The sequence below is a fragment of the Xenopus laevis genome, chromosome 6S (assembly GCF_017654675.1).
Source record: "Xenopus laevis strain J_2021 chromosome 6S, Xenopus_laevis_v10.1, whole genome shotgun sequence".
NCBI classification, from domain to species: Eukaryota; Metazoa; Chordata; class Amphibia; order Anura; family Pipidae; genus Xenopus; species Xenopus laevis.
Window position 1 is genome coordinate 17,743,398 of NC_054382.1, and position 27,406 is coordinate 17,770,803.

Below are 27,406 nucleotides of genomic sequence, written 5' to 3' on the forward strand. Positions count from 1 at the left end.
TAGTCCCGGTATGAAGATGGCGGACAGCTGTACGCTGTGAGCCTCGGCCCACTGGAATATGATTTTTATCTCGCTTAGAGCCGCCCTGCTCCTTGTGCCGCCTTGGTGGTTGATGTAGGCCACCGCCGTGGAGTTGTCCGACTGTATTTTCACCGCCTGGCCCGTGAGGTCTTGCTGCCAATGGATGAGGCCTAGCCGAATTGCGCGGATCTCGAGCAGATTGATCTGCAACTTCTTTTCGGTGAGGTTCCACTGCCCTTGGGCCGACCTGCCTTCGAGCACCGCTCCCCAGCCGAAGAGGCTTGCGTCGGTCGTGAGAATGCGCCAACTGGGGTCCCCGAGGCGCTTTCCCTTTGAGAGGTGAGTGGAGTTGAGCCACCACAGAAGGGACGTCCGAGTTTGAGGAGAGAGGACTAACTCTTGCAGTAAGGACTTCCGTTTCCAGGTGCTGAGGATGTTCCACTGGAGCTCCCGGAGATGAAATTGGGCGAAGGGGACCGCTTCTATTGTGGAAACCATGACACCCAGCACCTTCATGCAGAACCTGACAGGATGCTGAGGCTTCTGCAGCAGTGACCGAACCAATGCTTGGAGATGAACAATCTTCTCCTGAGGGAGGGAGATCCTCTGAGTCAGAGTGTTGAAGTTCATGCCCAGAAAGTTCATGGATTGACTGGGGATTAGGGAGGATTTGTGAAGGTTGAGAACCCAACCTAATTCCCGAAGCTTCTCCATGGAGACCTGGAGTGACCGCTGGGCCTCCTGGGGGGAAGGCGCTTTGATCAAAAGGTCGTCCAGGTACGGGGTGATCGAGACCCCCTCGTTGCGGATCAGTGCAGTGGCAGCCGCCATGATCTTCGTGAAGACCCGGGGAGCTGACGTGAGTCCGAACGGTAAACTTGTGAATTGGTAGTGGAAGTTTTGGAAGGCAAAGCGCAAGAATCTCTGATGAGGAAGGAAAATGGGAACATGAAGGTAAGCGTCCTTTATGTCGAGAGACATGAGGAATTGCCCTGGAGACATCGCTGCAATGACAGACCGGAGGGATTCCATTTTGAATTTCCTTGGACGAATGAGCTTGTTCAGTTTTTTTAGGTCTAGGATCGGCCGGACTGAGCCGTCCTTTTTGGGGACTATGAACAGGTTTGAATAGTAGCCCCTGAAGTGTTCGTCCGGGGGGACGGGAGTAACCACTCCTGCTAGGAGAAGGTTGGAGATGGCCCTCTGAAAGGCTGCACGCTTGCCTGGTTCTTGAGGAAGTCTTGACACGAAGAATCGGTGAGGTGGGATAGATGAAAACTCTAGATGGTAGCCTCGAGTAACCACCTCGTGAATCCAGGAGTCCTGAACAAGAGATACCCACGTGTTTGCAAAGTGGGACAATCTCCCCCCTATAAAGTTCGGGGCGGGGAGTACGGCGTCATGCCGAAGTAGTCTTGTCGGTGGGCTTGGAGGAGTGCTTTCGGTTCTGCCAGGGAGTTCGATGTTTGTTGGCGAAACGCCCCTTGTTTGCAAAGGACTGTCTTGGAGGAGAGGATCTCGCGCTCTTGGTCTGAGAGCCACGAAAAAACCTGTTCTTCCGAAAGGAGGGACGTGCCTTGGGTTGGGGGAGAAGAGTGCTTTTGCCCCCGGTAGCTTGACTAATGATCTTGTCAAGATCAGGTCCGAAGAGGAGCTTCCCTTTGAACGGGATGGAGGTCAGGGACTTCTTAGAGGATAGATCCGCTGACCATAGTTTCATCCATAAGGATCTGCGGGCTGCCACCGAGAGAGCGGAGGCTCTGCTGATAGCTTGAGTGGCGTCAAGCGAGGCTTCACACATGTAGTCATTGGCTTCCTTGATTTGAGATGCCAGCTGTGAGAGTTCGTGCCGTGGTGCTCCGTCTGAAATGGCGGTGATAAGAGTGTCAGACCAGGATTGAACAGCTCGGCTAACCCATGCCGTCGCTAGGACCGGTCTCAGCGAGGATCCGGAAGCTGCGAATGATGAGCGTAGTAAACTCTCTAACTTTTTGTCCATAGAGTCCTTGAAGGAGGACGCGTCAGGGACTGGTAAGGCCGTGTTCTTAGAGAGGCGGGATACTGGGGCGTCCACGGATGGAGGAGCAGCCCATTTTTCAGTAAGATCAGGTGGAAAAGGATACAACTTCAGGAAACGACGGTTTGTTTGAAAACGTCTCTCGGGTGTGTCCCACTCTTGTTGGATAATTTGTTCAAGCTGGTTGTGGGAAGGAAACATCGGTGAAGTCTTGTTGCGTCGCTTGAAGAGAGACTTGGAAGACTCCGCACGGACCTCCGGTTCCTGGAGGTGGAGGGTTTCTAGTACCGAGGAGATAAGGGAGTCCACGGTGTCAGAAGAGGTTTTAGGATCATCGTGGTCCGAATCAGAAAAACATTCCCCGTCTGAATGATCCTGTTCATCCCCAGAATCAGGAGGTGAAAAAATCCTCGGTGGAGAATCGCTATCTTCATCTGACGGGGAGGGGGCCCTGCGTTTGGAGGGTCTAGGTTTATGACTGTCAAGGCGAGAGAGCAATTTGTCTAGAGACTGTGCTAGTTTTGGAATGCCTGTGGCCAATTGGGCCGCCCACTCAGGTGCTGCCTGTACTCGGCGTGGGGAGGCTTCAGGACTGGATGCCAAGGGATCCCCCTGGGCAGCCTGATTCACCAGAGGTGGAGAAGGTGGTGAGGATTCAGAAACCTGCTGTGGAGAGCACTGGTTGCATAGGGCTGATTTGTGCCCTGTGGGCAAATGTTTGCGGCATTTGGCACAGGACAGAAAAGTGACCAGGGCTGTGGTTGCCCCCCTAGAGAAGAGGTTGGCACTGGGTCCATCAGACATATTGGAAAAATATATAAAATACCTGGGAGAATAACCCAGTAGAATATAGCCTGACACTTAGCTTAGCAGTAGGAGAGAATCGAGTTGTCAATTCTGCAGTGGTGCCTTGTGTCTCTGCTGCCAGAGAATGGTAGTCTGGGAGCAGCGTCTGTGCGTGGCTAGTCCCGTGTGCGCGATCCAAAATGGCGGCCGCGAGTGTGAAGGGCGCGCTCAAGATCACGCGAGAGGCCAGGGAGCGCGGAAATATACTTCCGCAATACCAAAATGGCGTCCGGAAACTGCGCCTACGGAGCGCATCCAACCGCGTCTGAGCGGCAGAGAGAGAGAGAGCTCTCTGCGGCTGGCGAGTCCCCTGTGTTTAGGGGCCGCGACTGGAACCGCGTGTGTAGGAGGCCCCTGCGCTTATATCAGGGAGTGCCTCCCTGCTCGCTGTGGCTGCCCCCAGGGATGTAGGGGAAACACAGCGCGGGAAAAAACCCCTCCCCTTACCTCTCCAATGAGCTTGTTAGGGGGGTGAAGGGAATCCAATCTGCCCTCCATAGCTAGGGGAGGGAGAAGGGAAGGGGGAGAGGGAGCCCACTGGGACTTACCTGTCCTGTAGACCGCTCTCCCAGTTCTGTCTGCCGGCCAGCCTGGTCTCCTCCTGTAAAGGGAGGAGAGGAAATGGCTGAGTGGTCTGTGCAAAACACCTGTGACCCCAGAGACAGATCCCACGTTGGAAGGTGCCAATGAGGTACTTTACGCAGTGTAAAGGTTCAAGCAACCCCCTGGTGTCAGCAAGGCTGACTAAAAGACAATAAGCATAAAATAAAAAATTCTTCTGTCCTAACCTCCTGAGGACACAACTAAAACTGGGCTCTTCTCCAGCCTGCTGGGGGTATAGCCAGTGGGGGAGGAGCCAGTTGTCTTTTTTGTAGTTGTGTCCTGCCTCCTAATGGTACTAGCTATACCCCATTGTCCCTGTGTCCCCCAAGCTGACTTTGAGAAAAATTAAGTTGCGACTGTATGTTGTATGGATACCCCCATCTAAGGGTAAGGACACATGGAGATTAGTCACCCCGGCGACAAATCGCCTCTTCTTCGGGGCCGAACTGCCTTCCTGCCGGCGGGATGGCACTTGTGGCGCTTTATTTTCTGAAGTCGCCCCGAAGTTTCCTTGTGAGGCAACATCGGAAAACGAAGAGCTGCAATTGCGCTGGCGGTTTTAATTATAGCCGGTGGGAAGGTAGGGTAAGGCAGTTCAGGGAGATTAGTCGCCCCAAAGAGGAGATTTTGCAGCCTGGGCGACTAATCTCCCCGTATCTGCCCGTGTGTCCTTACCCTTAGGGTCAGTCCACAGGAGCAGATTCGGAAAGATTAGTTGTCCCAGCGACAAATCGCCTCTTCTTCAGGCCGACAATCTCCCTGAACTGCCTTTCCCCTGCCCTTCCGCCGGCTAAAATGAAAAACACCTGCAGCAATTCACACGTGACGCTTCGTTTTCCGAAGTTCCCTCGTGATGAAACTTTGGGAAACTAAGTTTTCTAATCTCCCCGTTTGTCCTAACCCTTAAAGCAAGCTGACCCTTTAACAATGACCTTGAAAAAGAAAATGTAAAAAGCTTTTAGTATCAACAGAAGACTTTTTTTCTGTTTTATTTGTATATTTTAAGAAAACAATATACAAAGCCGAGACTTTCCACTATCTGTAGACAAACGTGAGTGGTTGGAGATGGCTAAAAACAGTAATCGACGGCAGACTGCAACAGTAGGCACAAACAGTATTATAATAAAATAAAAAGAGAGGACACCCAACAAGACAGATAAGTCATTACACAGCTGCTGGGGACACACCAAGAACAGGTTGGAAACTGGACTGTAAAAAACTGATCGCACAGTCTTGGGCAGTTGCAATAAAAAGCACGGATTCGTAATTTCGTTTCTTACACAGGAAGGAAGTAAATAGGCCGATCTCTTTTAACATGTTTATTACAACAGATACAATTCACATCTGACTAGCTTGCTTTCCTCTGTTCCCCCACGCAACCATATTATGTATATCTTATTTGGGCTAGGGGTTTTTTTTTTACCGTTTTTTTTTTCCCCCAGTATTTTATGACTGAGCAAATGATACATGCTCAACTGCTGCAAGTAGATCCTTATAGGGTGCAAGTGGAAATGCTTTTCAATAATTTATACAAACGAGTGGCTTTCGCTCAATCACTGCAATAGAAGCTACTGTACACAGGAATGAAAAAGAGAATAGGAAAAAAAGTGCCATAAACGAGGAAATTAGATGCATGGGGGCGAAAAAAAAAAATACTGAGTCTAGAACTTGGGGAGGAACAATTACAGGATTATATTTCTTTGCAAAAAATAAAAATAACATAACGAAAGTACTGCTCTTAAACAAGGCTGTGGTGGATCAGATGAGAACATTTTTTTTTTTTAGGGATGTACCATCCAGGATTCGGTTCGGGATTCGACCTTTTTCAGCAGGATTCGGCCGAACTGAAACCGAATCCTAAGCCAGGGAGGGAAATCAAGTGACTATTTGTCACAAAACAAGGAAATAAAAAATGTTTTCCCCATCCCATCCGTAGGATTCGGATTTAGACGAATCTTTCGTGAAGGATTCGGGGGGGTTCGGCCGAATCCAAAATAGTGGATTCGGTGCATCCCTAGTTTTTTTTATTTGTACACTGCCCTGACTGTTCCGAGATCTCAGACATGGATACATTGCTGGCATCTAATTTGTGGAAAAGCGAGGATTTCTGAATGATAAATTAACAGAAAAACAGCTACATTTGCAGACACTGCGTACATTGAAGAAAAAAAAAAAAGGCTCAGGCATTTAACCACCTCAGCATTGATTAGTTTTGGATGTCAAAGCTCTGATACACGTGGGCTTCCCATGGCTTCGATCTACAAAACTTATTTACAACGCGAAGGTTACATCTACAAGAAATCTACATTTCAAGGGGGGGTTTTTTTGTTTGTTTTTTTACAAATCTTGTATTTGCCTCCCTTGAATGGACTTCCTCCAGTCCCCACTTCCGATGAAGAGTCCACAGTCCGGCTCGGCGGTCCAAAGCTTGCGCGTGAGCACTCCATAAATCTTACGACTGGGCTCTTAAGTTTTACAGTTCTAAAACCTTGTGCAAGTCAGGTTCACACCATAAAGGAATTCTGGTTTTTCAGTTTTTCAAGTTCTTTGATTTGTTGTCTCAAGAACAGTATCCTGAAACAGAAGACAAGGAATAAGACAGATCATGGATTATATATAATATAAAAACATGCACCCCAGCATGTTGCTTTAAAGTGGAACTATCGTGAAAATGGAAATGTAATATAAGCTTCCTCATACTAAAGACACTTTCTAAATACAATCAATTAAAAATTCTGCATTGTTACAGAAAAAATCAAGTCCCTCTCTCAGCATCTGTTTCTCTTCACTCTCTTCATGCAGCAGTTGGGTGTCAGATGAATGATCCAATATATCTTATAGGTGGGGCTCCCTTTCCTAGCAGATGTATTTGAGATCACTCAAAAAACTGATTCCAGTACAAACAAAATCTAACAAAATAACAGCCTTTTGCACAAATCATGCATGTAGAAAGACATGGTGTCTGGTGATTTTAATAGAGTGAGCAATAGAGTGAGCTCTAATACATCTTCTAGGCCAGTGGTGCCCAGGACGTCGATTGCAGTATACCAGTCGATCCCCGTCATTTTCCTGGTAGATCATGACCTGCACGAAGGTTTAAATGGCACTTCCTGGTCGTGATGTCAGAAGTCTCGCGAGATGAGACTTCAGGCCGAATCCTTAATGCAGCCCAGTCGCCATCTTTATTTTACCGATGCGGGAGAGAGCAGAACAATCCGCTCCAGACAATGCCCTCTGTATGAAAGCACAGCACGGAGGGAAGGGAGAGCAGCACAGCACTGAGGGAAACGGAGAGCAGCACAGCACGGAGGGAAGGAGAGAGAGGGCTGGCTGCAGGCACGGAGGGGAAGGACACATGTGGGGAGGGAGGACAGGCTGCAGGCAGGGACACGGAAGGGAGGGAGGGCTGAGAACCGAGAGCAGCATGCATGGAGGGGAAGGGAGTGTGTTCAAACTTTCATAACCTGCCAAATTTTGTAAAATGAACATGGTAATTAGGGAGTGTGGCCACAAAAATAGGCGTGGTCATAAAAATGTCGCTGCACATTATCAAGGTAGATCTCCTGATGGGGGCCAGGCGTCGAGAGTAGATCCCAGTGTAACAAAGTCTGGGCACCCCTGTTCTAGGCAAAATGAAATCCCCTTATAAGATATATTGAATCTGTCAATGATTACCTGACACCCAACTCCTGCATGAGGACAGAATAAAGAGAAACAGATGCTGAGAAAGGAATAGTGAACATAAACGTGATTTTTTCAGAAATTATACAGAATTTTTAATTGATTAGATTTCGTTTTTTATTTCAGTATGCTGAAGCTTATATTCATTTTCGCAATAGTTCCCCTCTAATACACCCTGATTACTAAGAATAAATTCCCACTGACCTTTGCTCACGCAAAGTTGCTTGAATTTCACAAACTCGAACTAAAGACCTTAAATTTTTCAACTCTGTACAAACTTCAGACATATGTATGCTTCCCATGTTGTGGGCTTCTTCCCGTAATCTTGATGCCTAGAACAAGAACAGGGTATTTTTTGAATACAATGGAAGGGCTGCCGCAAAATAACAGAATGAATTAATCTGCCCAGGCAGAAACATTGTACTTTACAAAGCACAGAGGTTCCAACACAGAACCTGATCCAATAAGAAAATGCATTTTATGTCATTCATTAACATATACAACGTAGTACAGGTATAGGACCCATTATCCGGAAACCAGTTATCCAGAAAGCCCCACAATTACTGAAAGGCTATCTCCCATAGACTCAATTTTATCCAAATTTTTCAAAAATGATTTCCTTCTTCTATGTAATAATAAAATAGTACCTTGTACATGATATAAACAAATATATAAGTAATCCTTATTGGAAGCAAAACCAGCCTATTGGGTTTATTAAATGTTTATATGATTTTTATAGCAGACTTAAGGTATGAAAATTAAGGAAAGATCCGTTATCCGGAAACCCCAGGTCCCAAGCATTCTGGATAACAGGTCCAATACCTTTACAGTAACACTACACGCTAGCTGGCAATTATAATAGTGCTTTTAAAGGGGTTGTTCACTTTTAAATTAACATTTAATATGATGTAGAGAGTGATTCTGAGACCATTTGTAATTGGGTTTTACTTCAGCAGCGGGCACTGCTAGCCCCAGGCACACTCAGATGGGCACAGCGATGGGGAGCAAGTGGCATGCACACCCCACTGATCTGGCTTTTCCAGTACCTGCTGTTGGGAATAGGGAAGCGCTGCAGACTCTTTCAGTAGAATAGCCAGGGAGGAGAAATCGAGAACTGAAGGATGGATGGTCGCCCTGTCGCCTTTTTTGAAGTGGAGGTGAAGTGGAGTTTCGGTAAATTATTTCAGAATAAAGGCTATGCAATTTAAAAGTTTAATTTGTCTTGGTGTTTATTTTTCTTTATATACTAACAATTTTTTTAAAAAAACAATTTTGATGTTACTGGTCCTTTAAACATGGAATGGCTGACTTCACGGATATCAGTTGGGATATCTCACAACATCGGACGGTTCTGTATGGTTTATTCTGTAAAACTGAACAACCTGGCTGGCTGCAGTGTGGGGAGAACTTTAGTGGTCATGTACTACTTTATATGAGGGTACTGCATTAAAGGGATACGGTCATGGGGAAAAAAGCATCAGTTAATAGTGCTGCTCCAGCAGACTTCTGCATTGAAATCAGTTTCTCAAAAGAGCAAACAGATTTATTTATATTTAATTTTGAAATCTGACATGGGCTAGACATATTGTCAGTTTCCCAGCTGCCCCCAGTCATGTGACTTGTGCTCTGATAAACTTCAGTCACTCTTTACAGCAAGTTGGAGTGATATCATCCCCCTCCCTTTCCCCCCAGCAGCCTAACAACAGAACAATGGGAAGGTAACCAGGTAGGAGCTCCCTAACACAAGATAACAGCTGCCTGGTAGATCTAAGAACAGCACTCAATAGTAAAATCCAGGTCCCACTGCAACACATTCAGTTACATTGAGTAAGAGAAACAACAGCCTGCCAGAAAGCAGTTCCATCCTAAAGTGCTGGCTCTTTCTGAAAGCACATGACCAGGCAAAATGATCTGAGATGCACCTACACACCAATATTACAACTAAAAAAATACACTTGTGGTTCAGGAATGATATTTTGTAGAGTGAATTATTTGCAGTAAACAATGTAATTTAGAAATAAAAACTACATCTTAAAAATAATGATAGAATCCCTTTAAGATTTATGAATTTGATTTCATTAATCCAAAGATGCCATACAGCTGGCAGTATCAGATGCAAAATGACAGAAAAAACCAAAATATTATTGCTTATGGTTCGCTATAACTCATTCTGGTTTCTGTGCACTTGAGTTTTGATGGTTAGAACTAAGAGGTAAAAGCTGCGCCAAGATCTGTAGAATAACACACTACAGGAGGAATGCATACAATCAAGGCACTGATAACTAATGAAGTCACGGAGCAGAACAAAATGTGTTTACCTGCTTCTCTGCATGATCAGCGGGCCAGCCTTGGACATGCTTTACAAGGTTTTCATTGAAGTAGGCAGCTAGTGTAGGTGTCAACGAACACGAAGATCGTGCAGATGAGTTCTGTGGTGCAGATGCACTTGATGCACAAGTGCTGGAGTTGTGATTTGGAGCAGGAGAAGGGCTTCTCTGACTACTACAATTTGGGAGGAAAAAATTGCACACTCAGCATTCTGGGAGAAAACAAAGGGTTACCTTGGATATGGAAATGTCCCCAGCCAGCAGTCACAACATGTTTATCAAACAGCTTAAGAAATACTAAATCGAACTTCACACCCCCTGTCCAAATTTGGGACTCTAACTTGAATCTAATGATTGTTTGGCAAGCGCATGCCTATTTTGAAAGTTGCAGATATCTCACTACTAGTTGCTCGGGCGGAGGGTCTACAAAGGGTAGGGGTTTTTTATGTTATGGGTTTGTTTCTCCTTTAAGGGACAACTTTATTAAGGGTCAAATTAAAAATTGGAATTTTGTTTATGGTCAAAATGTTCTAATTCAAACTGTTAATTATCCAAACTCGTTTCAATTAGAATTTCTAGATTTATCACACTCTGGGCCTTTAAGAGCTCGATTTTGACTATTCGCCACCTCGCTGAGTTCACTTATAAGGCAATGGGAGAGGTACAGGGACCAATTTGGACATGTTAGTAGCCTTCCTTAAATTTTAGCTTTTTTCAGAGAAAAAAAACGAGCCGAGTTTAGTCGAATTTGCTTCGAGTTTTTCAAGTCGTTAAAATTAGAGATTTTGATATTCGATTTTGTTTTATGATTAACCCCCCCCCCAGTCGAACTTCGACTATATTTGCATTCAACAGATAAACTACCCGTGTGTAGGTAAAAATTTAGGTAGAGCAGACAAAACACACCCTTTAAATGGGATTGTTCACCTTTAAATAAATTTTTGGTACCATGTGGAGACTGATATTCTGAATAAATTTGCAATTGGTTTTCATTTTTTTTATTATTATTATTTGTGGTTTGAGTTATTTAGCAGCTCTCTAGTTTGCAATTTCAGCAATCTGGTTGCTTGGGTCTAAATCACCCTACCATGCACTGATTTGAATAATCCTGGAATACAAATAGGAGAATATAAGCCAAATAATAAAAAATAAATTATTTGTAGCCTTACATATTTGTTTTTAGATGGAGTCAGTGACCGCCATTTGAAAGACCAATTGAAAGATTGCTTAGAACTAGCCATTCTATAACATATTAAAAGTTAACTTGAAGGTGAGCTACCCCTTTAACTTGAGTGTGTTTAGTTGCAGCAGCCCAAGTCAACTTCACACACATCTTACCTTTGACGCTGAAGGTTTCGAGGGGATGTAGGCTCATGCCCTTGGGATTTGTCAGCAGCTGACGACTGCTGAGATCCTGTCTGCGCAGATGGTCCTTGCTTGGAACTGGTACCGGCCTACAAAATATCAATTATAAATATATATATTGCACTTAATATGTGGAAATGACACCTTTTATTAGGGAGGGCCAATTCTTTGTCCTACAGTTATAGAATTTAAAACCAAAAACTGTGTTAATGAAGGACAGCAAATTAAAATTAAACATCAGTTCTTGATTGTTAGGAAGCAAGGTATTTTTCAGTTACACCCTGAAAGCTGCAGGGGTTACAATATAAAGAAGCCTGACTGCTAAATGGGAACGATCACAAAAATTAAAATGCAATATAAGCTTCAGCATACTGAAAGAAGAAACTTTCTAAATACAATCAATGAAAACAATTCTGTACTATTTCTGAAATTATCAAGTTCATATTCACTATTCCTCTCTCGGCATCTGTTTCTCTTCATTCTGTCTTCATTCAGCAGTTGGGTGTCATATTCATTGACAGTTAGATCCAATATATCTTATAGGGGGGCTCCTTTTGGGTAGAAGATGTATTAGAGCTCACTCTATTAAAAAAGTGGTTCACATTCAGGTTAACTTTTAGTATGTTATAAAATGGTTAATTCTAAGCAACTTTTCAATTGGTCTTCTTTATTTAGAGTTTAGGAATTTTTTGTCTTCTTCTCCTGACTCTTTCTAGCTTCCAAAAGGGGTCATTGACCCCCTCTAAAACAAATCCTCTCTTAAAGGAGAAGGAAAGCCAAAAAATAACTTAAGCTGTAAGCGTTGACAATGTATAGTATATATAGTTGCCAGCAAGCATTCCCTCATTGGTTTTCCCCTAAATCTTTTAGCTGCAATCGATTTTTGAAAAAGCATAGACATGTATGAGAAAGCTTACCTTTGTTTCTGTAAGAAATCCTTATGATTAGGGCACACGCATGCGCAATAGCTTCTATCAGTGCCCTGCGCATGCGCACAAGAGTGTTTTATCTTCCTTGTGCAGCGATGAAGATGCGGTCACATGACACAGCAGTGCGTCATCACTGACCTCTCTGCCCCCGCCTCATTAATCTGAGCTTTATTAGCTATGCAGCTTCGTGTTTCCAGGAACCTAGGGGAAGCTTTGAAGCTCCTGCGCTCGCTCTGGTTTTAATTTACTCTCTGTCAGTGAGCGAGCGCAGGAGCTGAGGAGGGGAGCTGCAGCCAAGCATCGGCACTGTCTGACTGAGGTCTGTACTATATGCAGGGCGGAAGTGACGCGCCTATATTAAAATGGCGGTGTCAAACTGTGCAAAAAGGCGAAACTTAGGAAGGATGGTGCACAGAAGCAGGTATAAATTCTGAGTTTTTTGCATGGCGTTTCAGGAGGGGGCCTGATAGAAAACACATTTGAGGTAGTATCGTTTTTTTTGTTTCCTTCTCCTTTAAAGTGGACCTGTCATCCAGACACAAAAATCTGTATAATAAAAGTCCTTTTCAAATTAAACATGAAATCCAATTTCTATTTTTTATTAAAGCATTCATAGCTGTTGTAAGCTCATTTAAAAATTTCAGCTGTCAATCAAATATTGTCTGCCCCTCCTCTATGCCAGTGGCATAGAGGCGGGGCAGACAATTACTTTCACTTTCCATTCAGCACTTCCTAGATGTCACTGCTCTCCCCACATTCCGCCGTTCTCTTCACCAATTAATTGTGTAGCCAGGACATGGGAATGGACATCAGGTCCCTCATTCTGGTGCACAAACAAGATTCTGAGATGATGCAAGACTTGCCTTAATAAAACTGTCCACAAAATGGCTGCTGCCTGCTTGCTATAATTATGAATTCCCAGACTGAAGGAAACAAGATTCAATTAATTTATATAGTGTAATTAAAGTTCATTTTGCTTGACTAATGTGATAAAATAGGATTTGGAATGTTTTTTTTTGGGTGACGGGTCCCCTTTAAGTTACACATTTATTGTTATTGCTACTTTTTATTACTCATCTTTCTGTTCCAACCCTCCCCTATTAATATTCCACATTCTCATTCAAATCAATGCATGGTTGCTAGGGTAATTTGGACCCTAGCAACCAGACTGCTGACACTGCAAACTGGAGAGCTGCTGAATAAAAAGCTAAATAACGCAAACACCACAAATAATAAAAAAATTAAATTGCAAATTGACTATCCCTCTCTACATCATACAAAAAGTTAATTTAAAGGTGAACAACCCCTTTAAAATCACCAGACATCATGTCTCTCTACATGCAAAAGGCAGTTATTTTGTTAGATTTTGTGTGTACTGGAATCAGTTATTTGAGTGAGCTCTAATACATCTGCTAGGAAACCCCCCTATAAGATATATTGGATCATTCATCGAACACCCAACTGCTGCATGAGGATAGAATGAAGAGAAACAGATACTGAGAGAGGGATAGTGAAGATAAACTTGTTTATTTAGAATTTTTAACTGATTGTATTTAGAAAGTCTCTAACTTCAGTACGCTGAAGCTTATTTTAATTTTTTGCCTGAAGATAAAGCTTTATATTAAAATTTGGCCAAAGAAGCAAATCTTTAACCCATTATGCTCACCTTGGGTGGGTGATATAGCTCCAATGCGATAATTTGGCTACAGAGTCAAACAATTGTATTGCAAAGAAGGGAATACCAAAAGTCAGGATGGACCACATCAGTGAGTCAATGCGGTAATCGATCCGACAGAATAATCAAGCCTGCCCAATCGAGACCTGGAAGATTTTTGACCAGATATTGATTGGAGAGGGCCCCATTCACATGCAGATAAGCTGCCGAATCGGTCTAAAGGACCCGAATTGGCAGGATAAATCTGCCTGTGTATGGACACCTTTAGTCACCCACTGTGGAGCAATAGGTTATGATATTCAGCCATAAAGTTCTAAAATATGAAATGCCTAGTTCACTATACAGTGTAGAATAGCTCATCCCTTGAAGGGAAATATTTTGCAATATCACAACGAGCTAATGATCTTTCCTATCTGCTAAGCAGAACAGACTTATACACTGGGACAAGAATAAAATATTTTCTGCTATAAGGAATGTAAGCATTACCTTTGGCTGTGATGTCACAGGTGGGGTGTTAAGCAGAGGTTTGTGAGGAACGGTGTTTGTCTGTGGGGTGCTGATTCGTGGGGATACATATGACCTTGGTGATGAGGCATCAGATGTCAGAGACATTGGAGACTGATTAGACTGAGCAGCTGAAAAACAAAAAGGGTTTTGTTTAGTTTTAAAGGGGACAAAAAAAAAAATTAATATTTAAGCAACAGATAGTTTACATAAAATAAAGAGGCATATTAAAAAAATCTCACCAAACTGGTATATATATTTTAAGTAAATATTGCCCTTTTACATCTCTTGCCTTGAGCCACCATTTCGTGATGGTCTGTGTGCTGCCTCAGAGATCACCTGACCAGAAATACTACAACTCTGACTGTAACAGGAAGAAGTGTGGAAGCAAAACACATAACGCTGTCTGTTAATTGGCTCATGTGACATAACTGTTTGGTATGTTTGTGTGCACCGTGAATCATACGATCCCAGGGGGCGGCCCTTATTTTTTTTAAATGGCAATTTTCTATTTATGATTACCCAATGGCACATACTACTAAAAAAGTATATTATTATGAAAATGGTTATTTACATGAAGCAGGGTTTTACACATGAGCTGTTTTATGCAATATATTTTTAGAAAGACCTACATTGTTTGGGGGGGGTAAAGTTTTCCTTTAAGAGTCTTATACCTGCAAATCTTTCAAGTTAAAAAAAAAAGATTTATACAAGTTTCCCCACTGTACTTAATCAGGTAAACAAATAATTTAAGGGATCAACCAAATTTGGCAGCTTACTGGTCTGTGTCGAGGGAATAAAGAATAGCTTCCTAGTTAATGTAAAGGGTCATGGTGAGATATTTCTTGTAAAAGCTGTAAATGTGTGGCCATTCTCAACACGTTCTCACATTAAAAAAAAAGTCCCTGTGTTGAGCCAAATTGTTGATCTGGCTCGTTTTATACAGAAGATACAGGGACTGGCTCAGTTATAAACAATGGGCAATTTTGCACCTGGCCAGTAATCCATAGCAACCAATCAGTGATTAGCTTATTAAGTCAGCTGCAGGTTGAACAATGCAAGCAAGCATTTCATTGGTTGCTATAGGTTACTGCCCAGGCGCAAAATTGCCTAGTGTTTATAAATGAGCCCTATTATTTTGGCAGGTGTCTGTAAAACATTCACATTCACTAAAATGGTGCAACACAAACCCGTTTATGTAACATGAACCCAATAAACAGGACTTGGGCTGTAAATTAACTGCCTATTCTGAATATCAGTTTCAGTCACTAAGCAACACCGAACTGTTGAAGGGAAACGCTCATTAAACTTGATTACATCTTTTTGGCTCTTTAAAGGAGAATTCAACCTGTTCTGAAAAAACCCTGTATCCCCCACCCAGGCCAACTAGCCCCCGGGGTGGCTAGTTGCCCAACTTTCGGGCAGATATTGATCGGGGAAACCCATCGGAGGGCCCCGTACACGGGCCAATAAGCTGCCGATTTTCTGCAAATTTTATCGTCCCGTGTATGGCCACCTTTAGTGTGGCTAGGAAAAAGGCAGTAACGCAAATGAATCCTTGCAAAGCATCCTCCTTATCTGCAAACTTAAAACAAGCTGTCAACTGGGGGAAGAGTAGAGAATATGTCAAAATGCCCATGTTTGTGCAAAGCTCATAGAAAAAGGCATGTCTAGTTCTCACCTTGCGCTGATAGCTGTGCAACTTGAGAGATCAGAGAGGTGATATTGAAAGCGGATGGCCCGGCAGTTAGAATCTTGTGTAGAATGGACTGCAAAGAGGCCTGTGTCACAGCTGCTGTAAGGACTGACCACAATAAGCAAGTTAATAGGTTTGAAGGTGAAAACTAAATGGACACACGCTGGTGACATTCACATTCATTAGAAATTAACAGAGTTAATCCAATACCAATATCTCAGTAATATATAGAACACCAAGGATATATTGTTTTTGTTTAAACAAAACATTTTGATAAAGTATTTTAGAACAGCAATCCTGTATAAAGATTTAGTTAAACGGGTAATCTCTCATTTTCATTTAATATATATCTGCATCTTGGAATGGATTAAAAACAATAAAAAGAAGAAAGGCCATAAAAGGTGTGGAATCCATCAACCAACCATACTTGACAATCCACAACCTAGTCTGACTCACATATTAAACACACCACCATCCATACCCTCAGACAAGGGGCAATTCCCTTAAAGTGGTGGTTCCCCTTTAAGTAGGGATGCACCAAATTCACTATTTTGGATTCCGCCGAACCCTTCGTGAAAGATTCGGCCGAATACCGAACCAAATCCTAATTTGCATATGCAAATTAGGGGTGGGAAGGAGAAAACATTTTTTTACTTCCTTGTTTTCTGACAGTCACAATTTCCCTCCCCGCCCCTAATTTGCATATGCGAATTAGGATTCGGCCAGGCAGAAGGATACGGCCGAATCCTGGATTCAGTGCATCCCTACCTTTAAGTGAACTTTTAGTATGTTATCGAATGGACAATTCTAAGCCACTTTTCAATTGGTCTTCATTATTTATTTTCCATTGGTCTTCATTATTTATTTTCCATAGTTTGTTTAATAAATGCCCTCTGCTTTCCAGCTTTCAAATGGGGGTCACTGACTCCATCTAAAAACAAATGCGCTATAAGGCTACACATTTGTTATCGCTACTTTTTATCATTCATCGGTCTATGCCGGTCCTATCCTATTCATTTTACAGTCTATTATTCATATCAATGCATGGTTGAAACCAGATTGCTAATATTGCAACTGGAGAGTTGCTGAATAAAAAGCAAAATAACTCAAAAACCACAAATAAAAAATTAAAGCCAATTGCATATTGTCTCAGAATATCACTCTGTACATCACACTAAAAATGAATTTAAAGGGGAACAAACCCTATAAAACTAGACATGATGCCCAGCACCCCAGAAGCAAATATGTGACCGTGGTCTGTAATGGGACTATAGTGGCTAACCTGTTCCATGAATGAAATGCGCAGAATGGTTTTGACTGCTGCTTTAAAATTTAATTTAAAAAGTGTCATCAAATCACTGTAAATGATCAAATACAAGTAATGCTTGTAATCTAGTACAGAATATTAAAAGTAGGGATGCAACGAATCCACTATTTTGGATTGGCCGAACCCTTTGTGAAAGATTCGGGTGAATACCGAACTAAACTCTAATTTGCATATGCAAATTAGGGGTGGGAAGGGGGAACATTTTTAACTTCCTTGTTTTGTGACAAAAAGTCACATGATTTACCTCCCGCCTCTAATTTGAACATGCAAATTAGGATTAGGTTCAGACGGGCAGAAGGATTCGGCCGAATCCCGCACTGAATCCTGGATTCGGTGCATCCCTAATTAAAAGTTAGTAGGAGAAACCAGCAATAAAAAATATTAAATTGCTTTCAATAGTAAATGGGCCTATGTGATATTTTATAGTCAGGCATATTTTAGCTGGAGTCAAAATGCTTGTGATTGATTCCTCATAACTTAAATGAGAACACAGAACTGTGGAAGGTGTGAGGATTCTGCAACCCAAAAACACTTATCACAGTACAGGTATGGGACTTTCTGGATAATGGATCTTTCTGCAATGAAACCTTTAAGGAACAGTAACATCAAAAAATGCAAGTGTTTTTAAGTAATGAATAAACAATGTAGTGTTGCTCTGCACTGGTAAATCTGGTTTGTTTGCTTCAGAAACACTACTATAGTTTATATAAACAAGCTGCTGTGTAGCCATGGGGGCAGCCAATCAAGCATAGGATACACAGTAGATAATAGATAAGTACTACTATAGTTTATATAAACAAGCTGCTGTGTAGCATGGGGGCAGCCATTCAAGCCCAAGACAAATAGATAACAGATAAGCTATGTAGAATCACATTGTATAATACAAGGCTTATTTGTGCCTTTTCTCCAGCTTTAGGGCAAGGCCAGACGTGGCATTTTTAAAAAAGCTCCATCGGGCGTAAATACACCAATGAAACCACACGCAATCGCCAACATGCGTTTTTCAGCACGTGGGTTTCTTTTCCCAACATGCACTTCTCATTGTCCTCGTTCCCCATAATTGCATATGCAAATTAGGGGTGGGAGGGGGAAAAAAATTTTACTTCCTTGTTTTGTGACAAAGTCATGTGATTTCCCTCCCCACCCCTAAATTACATATGCAAATTTGTATTCGGTTCAGGCTGGCAGAAGGATTCAGCTGAATCCTACTGAAAAAGGCAGAATCCTGAACCGAATCCTGGATTCAGTGCATCCCTAAGAGTGTGTTTTCCCATTTGTTTCAGTGGTAGTGCAGTTTGTGTTTTTACGCCCAACAGCATTTTTAGAAATGCAATGTAAAAACACCACGTCTGGCCTTGCCCTTACCCCTACAACTACATAGCAGCTTGTTTATATTATAAACTATAGTTGAGTTGCCAACACAAACATACCAGTTTCTACCAGTGCAGGGCAACAGTGTATTATATTTTAATTTAATACACTTTCATTTGTTATTGTTACTGTTCCTTTAAGTCTGCTAGAAAATCAATTAAACATTAAATGAACCAATTATGCTGGTTCTGCTTCCAATAAGGATTATATCTTAGTTGGGATCAAGTACAAGGTACTGTTTTATTACTACAGAGAAAAGGGAATCATTTTTAAAAATTTGGATTATTTGGATACAATGGAGTCTATGGGAGACGGTCTTTCTGTAATCTGAGCTTTTTGGATAACGGATCCCATAAATGTATAAGGTCCTGTACAGCTGAAATCCGCACTGCCAAGTATTTTCCATTCCAGTGAATAGACAGAAACCTTCTAGTAAAACTAAAAGTTAAACACGTACTGATGTACAATTATTTTGCTAAACCTTAACCCAACAAAGCACTCAATAGTAAAATCCAGGTCCCACTGTAACACATTCAGTTACATTGAGTAGGAGAAACAACAGCCCACTAGAAAACAGTTCCATCCTAAAGTGTTGGCTCTTTCTGAAAGCACATGACCAGGCAAAATGACCTGAGATGCACCTACACACCAATATTACAACTAAAAAAAACACACTTGTTGGTTCAGGAATTAAATTTTATATTGTAGAGTGAATTATTTGCAGTGTAATTTAGAAATAAAAACTACATCATAAAAATCATGACAGAATCCCTTCAAGTTTGCTAAAATACCACTAGATGGCAGCATGAGTGCAGAAGAGAGTATGCCAATACCTATGTACTGACAGATAAAGCTGATTTTATACAAATATTCCAGGGTTAAAAATGCTTACAACAAAAACTGTACAGAATTCACTTTTCCAAGATGTTAATTGAAATATTACAGAAAATGCATTTGGTTTATTAAAGATATGTAGAGCTCAAACATTATAAGGACTGGCAACACTAGGGAAATAATGCTATAAAAGCTTCTACATATACGGGTCTATTCATCAAATAAAAAATATTAAAAATAATTAGTCTTATCCCCTTTAATGAACACGTAAAAGGTAAGAGAATTTTCTCTCTCGTTTCATGAATGCAATATTTTGCAGTTAAATAAGCCGAAGCTTACCCTACAATAAGTGCAAGTAGCTACCAGTAATGCTGACATGGTTCCTATTTATTTTCATAGAAACATGTCCGTATCAATAATTCATTCTCCAACTACGTGACAAGTGAATGTTATACTTTAAAGGGGTTGTTCACCTTTCAGTTAACTTTTGGTATGATGTGAAGAGTGATATTCTAAGAATTTGCAATTGGCTTACATTTTTTATTATTTGTGTTTGAGTAATTTAGGTTTTTATTCTGCAGTTCTCCAGTTTGCAAATTCAGCAGTCTGGTTGCTAGGGTCCAGATTACCCTAGCAACCTTGCATTGTTTTGAATAAAAGACTGGAAAATGAATAGAAGAGGGTCGTAAATAAAAAGAGGAGTAATAAAGCAGCAATAACAATAAATGTGTAGCTTTACAGAGCATTTGTTTTAAGAAGGGTTCGGTGACCCCCATTTGAAATCTGGATAGTCAGAAAAAGGCAAATTAAAAAAACAATAAAAATAAATAAATAATGAAGCCCAAATGAAAAGTTGCTTAGTACTGAACATTCTATAACATACTAAAGGTGAACAACCACTTTAAAAGGCTAGTTCTTTATGTAACATTACCCAAATTCCTGCAATATACAGGTATGGGATCCATTATCCAGAAACCTGCTACCTAGAAAGCTTCGAATTATGGAATGGCCGTCTCCCATAGACGCCATTTTATCCAAATAATCCAAAGTTTTAAAAAAAGATTTTCTTTTTCTCTGTAATAAAACAGTAGCTTGTACTTGATCCCAACTAAGATCTAATTAATCCTTATTGGAGGCAAAACCAGCCCATTGGGTTTATTTTAGGGATGCACTGAATCCACTATTTTGGATTCGGGCAAACCCCCGAATCCTTTGCGAAAGATTCAGCCGAATACCGAACCGAATCCAAACCCTAATTTGCATATGCAAATTAGGGGTGGAAAGGGGAAACATTTACTTCCTTGTTTTGTGACAAAAAGTCATGCAATTTCCCTCCCCGCCCATAATTTACATATGCAAATTAGGATTCGGATTCAGTTCGGCCAGGCACGAGGATTCGGCCGAATCCTGCTGAAAAAGGTTGAATCCCGAACCGAATCCTGGATTCGGTGCATCCCTAGTTTATTTAATATTTACATGATTTTCTAGTAGAATTTAGGTATGAAGATCCAAATTACGGAAAGATCCGTTATCTGGGAAGCCCCAGGTCTAGAGCATTCTGGATAATATGTACCATACCTGTACTGAAATTGATAACATGTACCTTGATGTAAGACATTTTATTTTCGCTCTATTTTCTGAACATTTAAAATGAAAAAAAAAATGTTATGCTTGGGTGGACTAATGGTTGACCTCTGCCGACCAGGCTGAAACGCAAACTGTCATCCAATGACAGATTTAAACCTGTGCTCGTCTCAGCCTTTCGATAATGTCACGGATTGGTGGGGCAAAGCATACAACACATTGCTGTCGACCCAGACCCTGGGGATAATTTGCAAGCCACTACCAGTCCAATCTATGGGTAAACTAGCAAATCCTGTGGGTGCTGACCAGGCCCACACAGCAGTAAATGCTAGCCATACACAAGCAGACACTGGCTTCTTGAGTACCACTCCAAAATTACAACCAGTTCAAACAATATCCGATTGCGGATTGGTCACAAATGAAATTCCTGTAGGGCAAGGACTAAGGACCCAGAAACCAGATCAGTCATATTATAGGCTGCCAACAGAATACACTGTTCTAGCTTCTCAAATACAGTTGTCATTTCTGCTTAGAAATTTAAGCTGGGCCATAGCTTCTCCCTGTCCAACAGAGGGTTAAAAAAAATTAGGTTTGGACAATGACTAAATCAGGCTATTTATACAGACCCCACTGGACAGGTTACACAGACTGTGGGCAAGTACAAATTTTCTATGCCACGTATCAAATACATAATTTTTGGCTTACAGGAAATGTTTAGTATAAATATAAAATAATAGATATGCTGTGCAAAATAAAAAGAATGTTTCTATTATAGTTAACCAAAACAGTAATGTATAAAGGCTGGAGTGACTGGATGTGTAACATAATAGCCAGAACACTACTTCCTGCTTTGCAGCTCTCTTGGTTTCCACTGATTGGTTACCAGGCAGTAACCAGTGACTTGGGTCACAACTGTTGCTTTTGAATTTGAGCTGAATGTTAAGGATCAATTGAAAACTCACTGAACAGTTATGTCCCATGTGGCCAGGGCCGCCATTAGAAATCAGGGGCCCCGTACAACAAAATCAGGGGCCCCGCCCACACTGACGACCAAGCTCCGCCCCATATCCCGCCCACATCGCAGTTAAAAGACCACACAGACATCAGCGCTAAAAAAGTAACCCCCCCCACACAAGTTGTAAAAAGCTATTGATGGTCAGGGCCCCCTTATAAAAAAAATTGGGGCCCCAAAAAAAAAAATGTAAATTTTTTTTTTTTAAAACATTGGTGGCAGGGGCCCCCTTATAAGTTAAAAAAAACTTGGGGCCCCAACAAAAAAAAATGTAAAAAAAACTAAAAAATAAACAAACATTGGTGGCAGGGGCCCCCCTTATAAGTTAAAAACAAATTGGGGCCCCAAAAAAAAAATTTGAAAAAAAATTAATTTTTTTTTGAAAAAAAAAAAAAACATTGGCGGCAGGGGCCCCCTTACAAGTTAAAAAAATTTGGGACCACCAAAAAGAAAATTAATTTTTTTTTTTTAAAAAAAAACAAAAAAAAACAATGGTGGCAAGGGGCCCCTTACGAGTTAAAAAAAAATTGGGGCCCCAAAAAAAAGTTTTAAAAAAAAGATTGGTGGCAGGGGCCTATAGAATATTAAAATAATACATTGGTGGCCAGGGGATTAAAAAAAAAAAAAACACAAACTGGTGTTCAGTAGAATTGAACTCATGGCTTCAGTACTTCAACTTCGCCTCCTTTCGTGACTTCGGGTCTTTTCACCGCTTCAGGACTTCGGCTTCGGCTGTTTTCGTGACTTCGGGTCTTTGCGCTGCTTCAGGACTTCGGCTGTTTTCGTGACTTCGGGTCTTTTCGGCGCTTCGTGACTTCGGCTTTTTCCGTGACTTCGGGTCTTTTCGGCGCATCGGCTTCGGCTTTTCGGCACTTCCGCATTCGGCACTCAAGAGGAATGACGTACGGCTCGGGCGCTCGTAAGGGGGGCCCGGATCTTCAAAAAAATGCAGCGCTGCCGGGCCCCCCTTCATGCCCGGGCCCGGTACGCTTGTCCCCCCTGTCCCCCCCTGATGGCGGCCCTGCATGTGGCCCCCCTTCAAGACGCTGACTAACTGAAAAGCAGGAAGTTGTGTTCTGTTGTGTTACACATCCAGTCACTACAGCCTGTATACATCACATTTTTGGCTAATTATATCAGATGCATTTTTTTTATTTTGCAGTCTGTCTATTTAGCCAGTTTTTATTTTTACACTGAACTGTTCCTTTAACACCAAATTCTCCACAAGGTTTAGCCAAAGAGCAAACCTATATTGGCACATTTAAAGGAGAACTAAGCCCTAACTAAAGAAGCAGCTAGAAATGTTGTACATTACGTTTTGTGCTTCTGTACCAGCCCAAGGCAAATACAGCCATTTAGCAGTTAAGATCTGTGTCTCCAAAGATGCCCCAGTAGCTCCCCATCTTCTTTTCTGCTGATTCACTGCACATGCTCCGTGCTGATGTCACTTGCTGAGCTTAGGGACCCACTCACAATATACAGTACACATAGAATAGAAATGTCACAATATAAGGCTGATTAGTAATTAATACAGATAATTACTACATGGCAGCACAGAAAGCAGTGCAACTAGTATCAGAATTTAATAATCAGCCCTGTAGCATCAGCTTATATTACAGTCCAACCTCATTTTCTGCTTGAAAATTTGCTACGACCCCTAAGCTGAGCTTCTCAACATCTGCTCAGAGCCCAGTGAGCATGTGAGTGTCGCAGATACTTTCCAAGATGGTGACCCCCTGTGACAAATTTGAAGTCCTGGATCATTGCTGCTATTGACAAGCTGAAACTTTAGGCTGATGCAATAAATTCACTATATAAAATATGGCATTTTCATCCTTATTAATTTTTAGGATTTAGTTATCCTTTAAATCAACAGTGAACAAAAAAATATACGCTTTCAGTTTTCCAGAACTTTAAAGTCACATTATACAGTTTAACTTAAGACCAATCCTAGAGTGGAAGCCTACCTTCATTAATTTTGGATATATCCACGTTGGAATTATTTAACTGTAGAGTGGCTTGCAGAGCAGGAAGAAGCTGCCGCAGAAGGTTTGGATCCTGCAGAATTGGGGGGATTGGGGACTGCGTCACAGGAGAGACTGGGACTGTGGAGGAGGAAGAGGGAGGAGCAGCAGAGGGGTTTAATCCAGGTGCAGATGATGTAGAAGGAGTTGTACAGGATGATTTATCAGAGGATGCAGTTTCTACAAGAGAGAAGAACATATGAATTAGATATATTCAATTCAGAGAGAAATGTGTAAATATGCACACGTATAAATTAGGGTGCACCAATAAATCCTTCGCGAAAGAATCAGCCGAATACTGAAACATAGCTTAATTTGCATATGCAAATTAGGGGTGGGAAGGGGATAACTTGTTTTACTTCCTTGTTTTGTGACAAAAAGTCACGTGATGTCCCTCCCTGCCCCTAATTTGCATATGCAAATTAGGATTTGAATTTGGTTCGGCTGGGCAGAAGGATTCAGCCAAATCCGAACCCTGCTGAAAAAGGCCAAGTCCTGGCCAAAACCGAATCCTAGATTGGTGCATCCCTAGTATAAATTAAAATATTTAAATATGTAATGACTGCACACATTGTTCTAGTGAATTGCACCCGCCCATGCAAAGGCAGAAAAAGCTCTCTTCTGGCCACATTCAGACTTGACAAGTGGTTCGAATAAAATCTCAGCAACATTGCTTTATGGTACTTAAATGGCAATTAAGAGAAAGCTATGGTGAAGAGTATCCCAACTGGAGAGATGGGACAAACTATATAATATACAGTGTAATGTAATAATTTTGCCACTTCTAGTAACCCATAACACCCAGATGTTTATTTTCAGTAAAGGCTACATGTCTAGTAGTAACCCACAGCAACCAACCGTAAAGTGATACTGACACATTCCTATAAAAATCGGCAGGTATCGGCAGGTGCGGGTCTGGTTTATCATAATAATTGCGCCTTTAATACAAATTCTGTGCCCTTTCCCACGTTACAGTAACATTTTGACTGGCTGACACACCAGAAGAACAAGAGTACATGGGGCAATATCAAGTGCTACATCACTCTATTTTGTGGCTCCGTGGTGGGAGACAAAACACAAAAGGAGAAAACATCTGCTAAGACAACACTGAGGTTTTTTATAAAATAAAATGTTGAAACTTGCATACAGCCAATAATGTATGATAACCAAGCTTTGTTTGCCTGATCAGACCTAGTTAAATCCAATAACTTCCAGTGAGAAGTGTAGTGCAAGGTAAAATAATCAACATTTTATGACCGGTGAATTTTATCAAATTACAGGTATGGGTCCTGTTATTCAGAATGCTCGGGGTCAGGGGTTTTCCAGTTAACAGATCTTTCCATAATTTGGATCTTCATACTGAATGTCTACTAGAAAATCATATAAACATTAAATAAACCCAATAGGCTGATTTTGCTTCCAATAAGGATTAATTATATCTTAGTTTGGATCAAGTACAAGGTAACGTTTTATTATTACAGTGAAAAAAATAAATCGGGGGAGAGAGAGCAGGAGAAGAGCTCAACCCACAACCACAAAGAAGCAGCCAAGGTCGGCCCAAAACCATCTGACCCGCAGGTCCCGGGTCGGCCCGTACATTACTAGTGCATACTGTCATTATGTATAGCAATGTTCTGGTGGCCGGTCAGTTATACCACTGGTTCCCCAATTATATCCGGCCCTCAGCTCCCCCAAATCCACACATCTAGATATTAGAATCTGTATATTGTAATGGCAAACAGCAGTTAACATTTGCAAATGATTACAACTAAAACCTGTACATCTTTTAAAGCTGTGGTTCAATTTTAAGTTAACTTTTAGTATGTTACAGAATGGCCAATTATAAACAACGTTTCAATTGGTCTTTATTTTTATCGTTTTTGAATTATTTGCCTTAGTTTTCTGACTTTCTGGGTTTCAAATGGGGGTCACTGACCCGTCTAAAACAAATACTCTGTAAGGCTACAAATTATTATTGCTACTTTTCATTACTAAATTTTCTATTTATGTATTTTCCTATTCATATTCCAGTCTTTTATTCAAATCAATGCATGGTTGCTAGGGTAATCTGGAGCTAAGCAACCAGATTGCTGAAACTGCAAACTGGATAGCTGCTGCATAAAAAAAAAAAGCTAAATAACTTAAAAACCACAAATAATAAAAAATGAAAACCAATTGTAAATAGTCTCCGAATATCACTCTCAACATGATACTAAAAGTTAACTCAAAGGTGAACAACCTCTAACTGACCCATTTATAACATACCTTTCCTTTCAGATTTGAGCACTGGTACAGAAGATGTGGGTGTAGGCAGTTTGGATAAAGCAGCTCCATTTGCATCAGTAGATTTCTTAGGAGGAGGATGATGATCAGGCTGTACTGTAAAAGGACTAGAAGGGACTGTACTTGGAGCAGAAGCTGGGTGAACCACTGTTTTAGTGTTTGAGTGTTGCACTGTGGCAGCACTACTGTGAGAGTCTGTTCTTGGGAGTCTGTAGTCTCTGTCATTGTGCCGGCTTGTTTGGGACAAGATATTCTGTGGCAGCATCGTGTTGTTGTCACTGGAATGTTTCTCCTCCACTGGTTAGTTGACAGAGTGAAGAAAAAAAATAAATAAAGCATAAATAAATTACTTTTTTAACATCTACATAACATTTACAGTGCCAAGTAGCTATAAATGATATAAGCAATCTCTATTTTTGCAACATTTTATTGTAGTAACGTCCCCTTGAAATACAAGAAATACTACGGATACTCGAGTATGCTTACTACAATATAATACATTCTCAGTTAATTATTGTTGAAGGGGGCACAAACAAATACTGTGGGAAGTCTCATCCTATGAGCATGAGACCCGGTGTCTCAGACATACTTTGAACTTACCAACTCCTCTTGCTCGGATAAGTACATCAAGACTGGACAAAATGAAAATTCACACTGACAGAAAGAAAGAGGATTCCACATGCAAGGCAGAATACAAAACCAGATTTATAAATTCCTCTATCAAATTAAGTACAAACACTGTATACAAGGAATTATAGGTTGTCCTGAAATTATAATTACTAATTATTAATATTTAGTGTATATAATACACAAAAGCCATATAGATCTTGTAAATGATATCCTTATAAATGGTGACTAGTGATGTCATCAGTTATAAACTGTGAGTAGTGATGTCATTTTTGTCATATGCCTCACTAAAACTTCCGTGTATTATAATACATAAAATACCCCTTGTTGCAAAATATGAGGATATTAGAAGTCTCCTTGGAGTTCCATGACAACTTATATAAGCCATATATTTTACAATATTTTACTTTTGTCACTATATAAAATCTAAAGACACTAGAATGCCTACACTTGTTATAAAATAGAGGACAACATTAGCTCCTCAAAGACACACGAGCAGCTCAGGAGGAGAGAAATACAGTCTCTCTCCTTGCAAGTGGAGCAGAGTTCAAGTTCCAAGTCCACTGTTAAAAACAAAGATTCTGCATTTTCAAAAAAGTGCTCTATTCACAGGTTGACCAAAGATGTACACCATCAATTAAGTCATTAAGCATATTGAAAATTGACTGCATTGAGTTCTG

At 41.2% G+C, this 27,406-nt stretch overlaps 1 protein-coding gene across 3 annotated transcripts in view; it reads right to left on the reverse strand.

Annotated features, from left to right (window-relative positions):
* Nucleotides 1–4,791: 4,791 nt before the first annotated feature.
* The window catches only part of wac.S (WW domain containing adaptor with coiled-coil S homeolog), a 38,346-nt gene continuing 15,731 nt past the window's right edge, over nucleotides 4,792–27,406 (reverse strand). For 2 of the 3 annotated variants that reach the window (XM_041567395.1, XM_018269075.2), the window contains exons 7-14: nucleotides 26,082–26,396; nucleotides 23,760–23,996; nucleotides 15,650–15,772; nucleotides 13,951–14,099; nucleotides 10,834–10,949; nucleotides 9,487–9,670; nucleotides 7,373–7,500; nucleotides 4,792–6,061 (exon numbers count right to left, since the gene is read on the reverse strand). In XM_041567395.1, the coding sequence (XP_041423329.1) occupies nucleotides 5,992–6,061; nucleotides 7,373–7,500; nucleotides 9,487–9,670; nucleotides 10,834–10,949; nucleotides 13,951–14,099; nucleotides 15,650–15,772; nucleotides 23,760–23,996; nucleotides 26,082–26,396 (1,322 nt within the window). In that variant the 3' untranslated portion in view covers nucleotides 4,792–5,991. Of the gene's footprint in view, nucleotides 6,062–7,372; nucleotides 7,501–9,486; nucleotides 9,708–10,833; nucleotides 10,950–13,950; nucleotides 14,100–15,649; nucleotides 15,773–23,759; nucleotides 23,997–26,081; nucleotides 26,397–27,406 lie in introns of those variants that run through there. The other variant, XM_018269076.2, reaches the window with a different exon arrangement.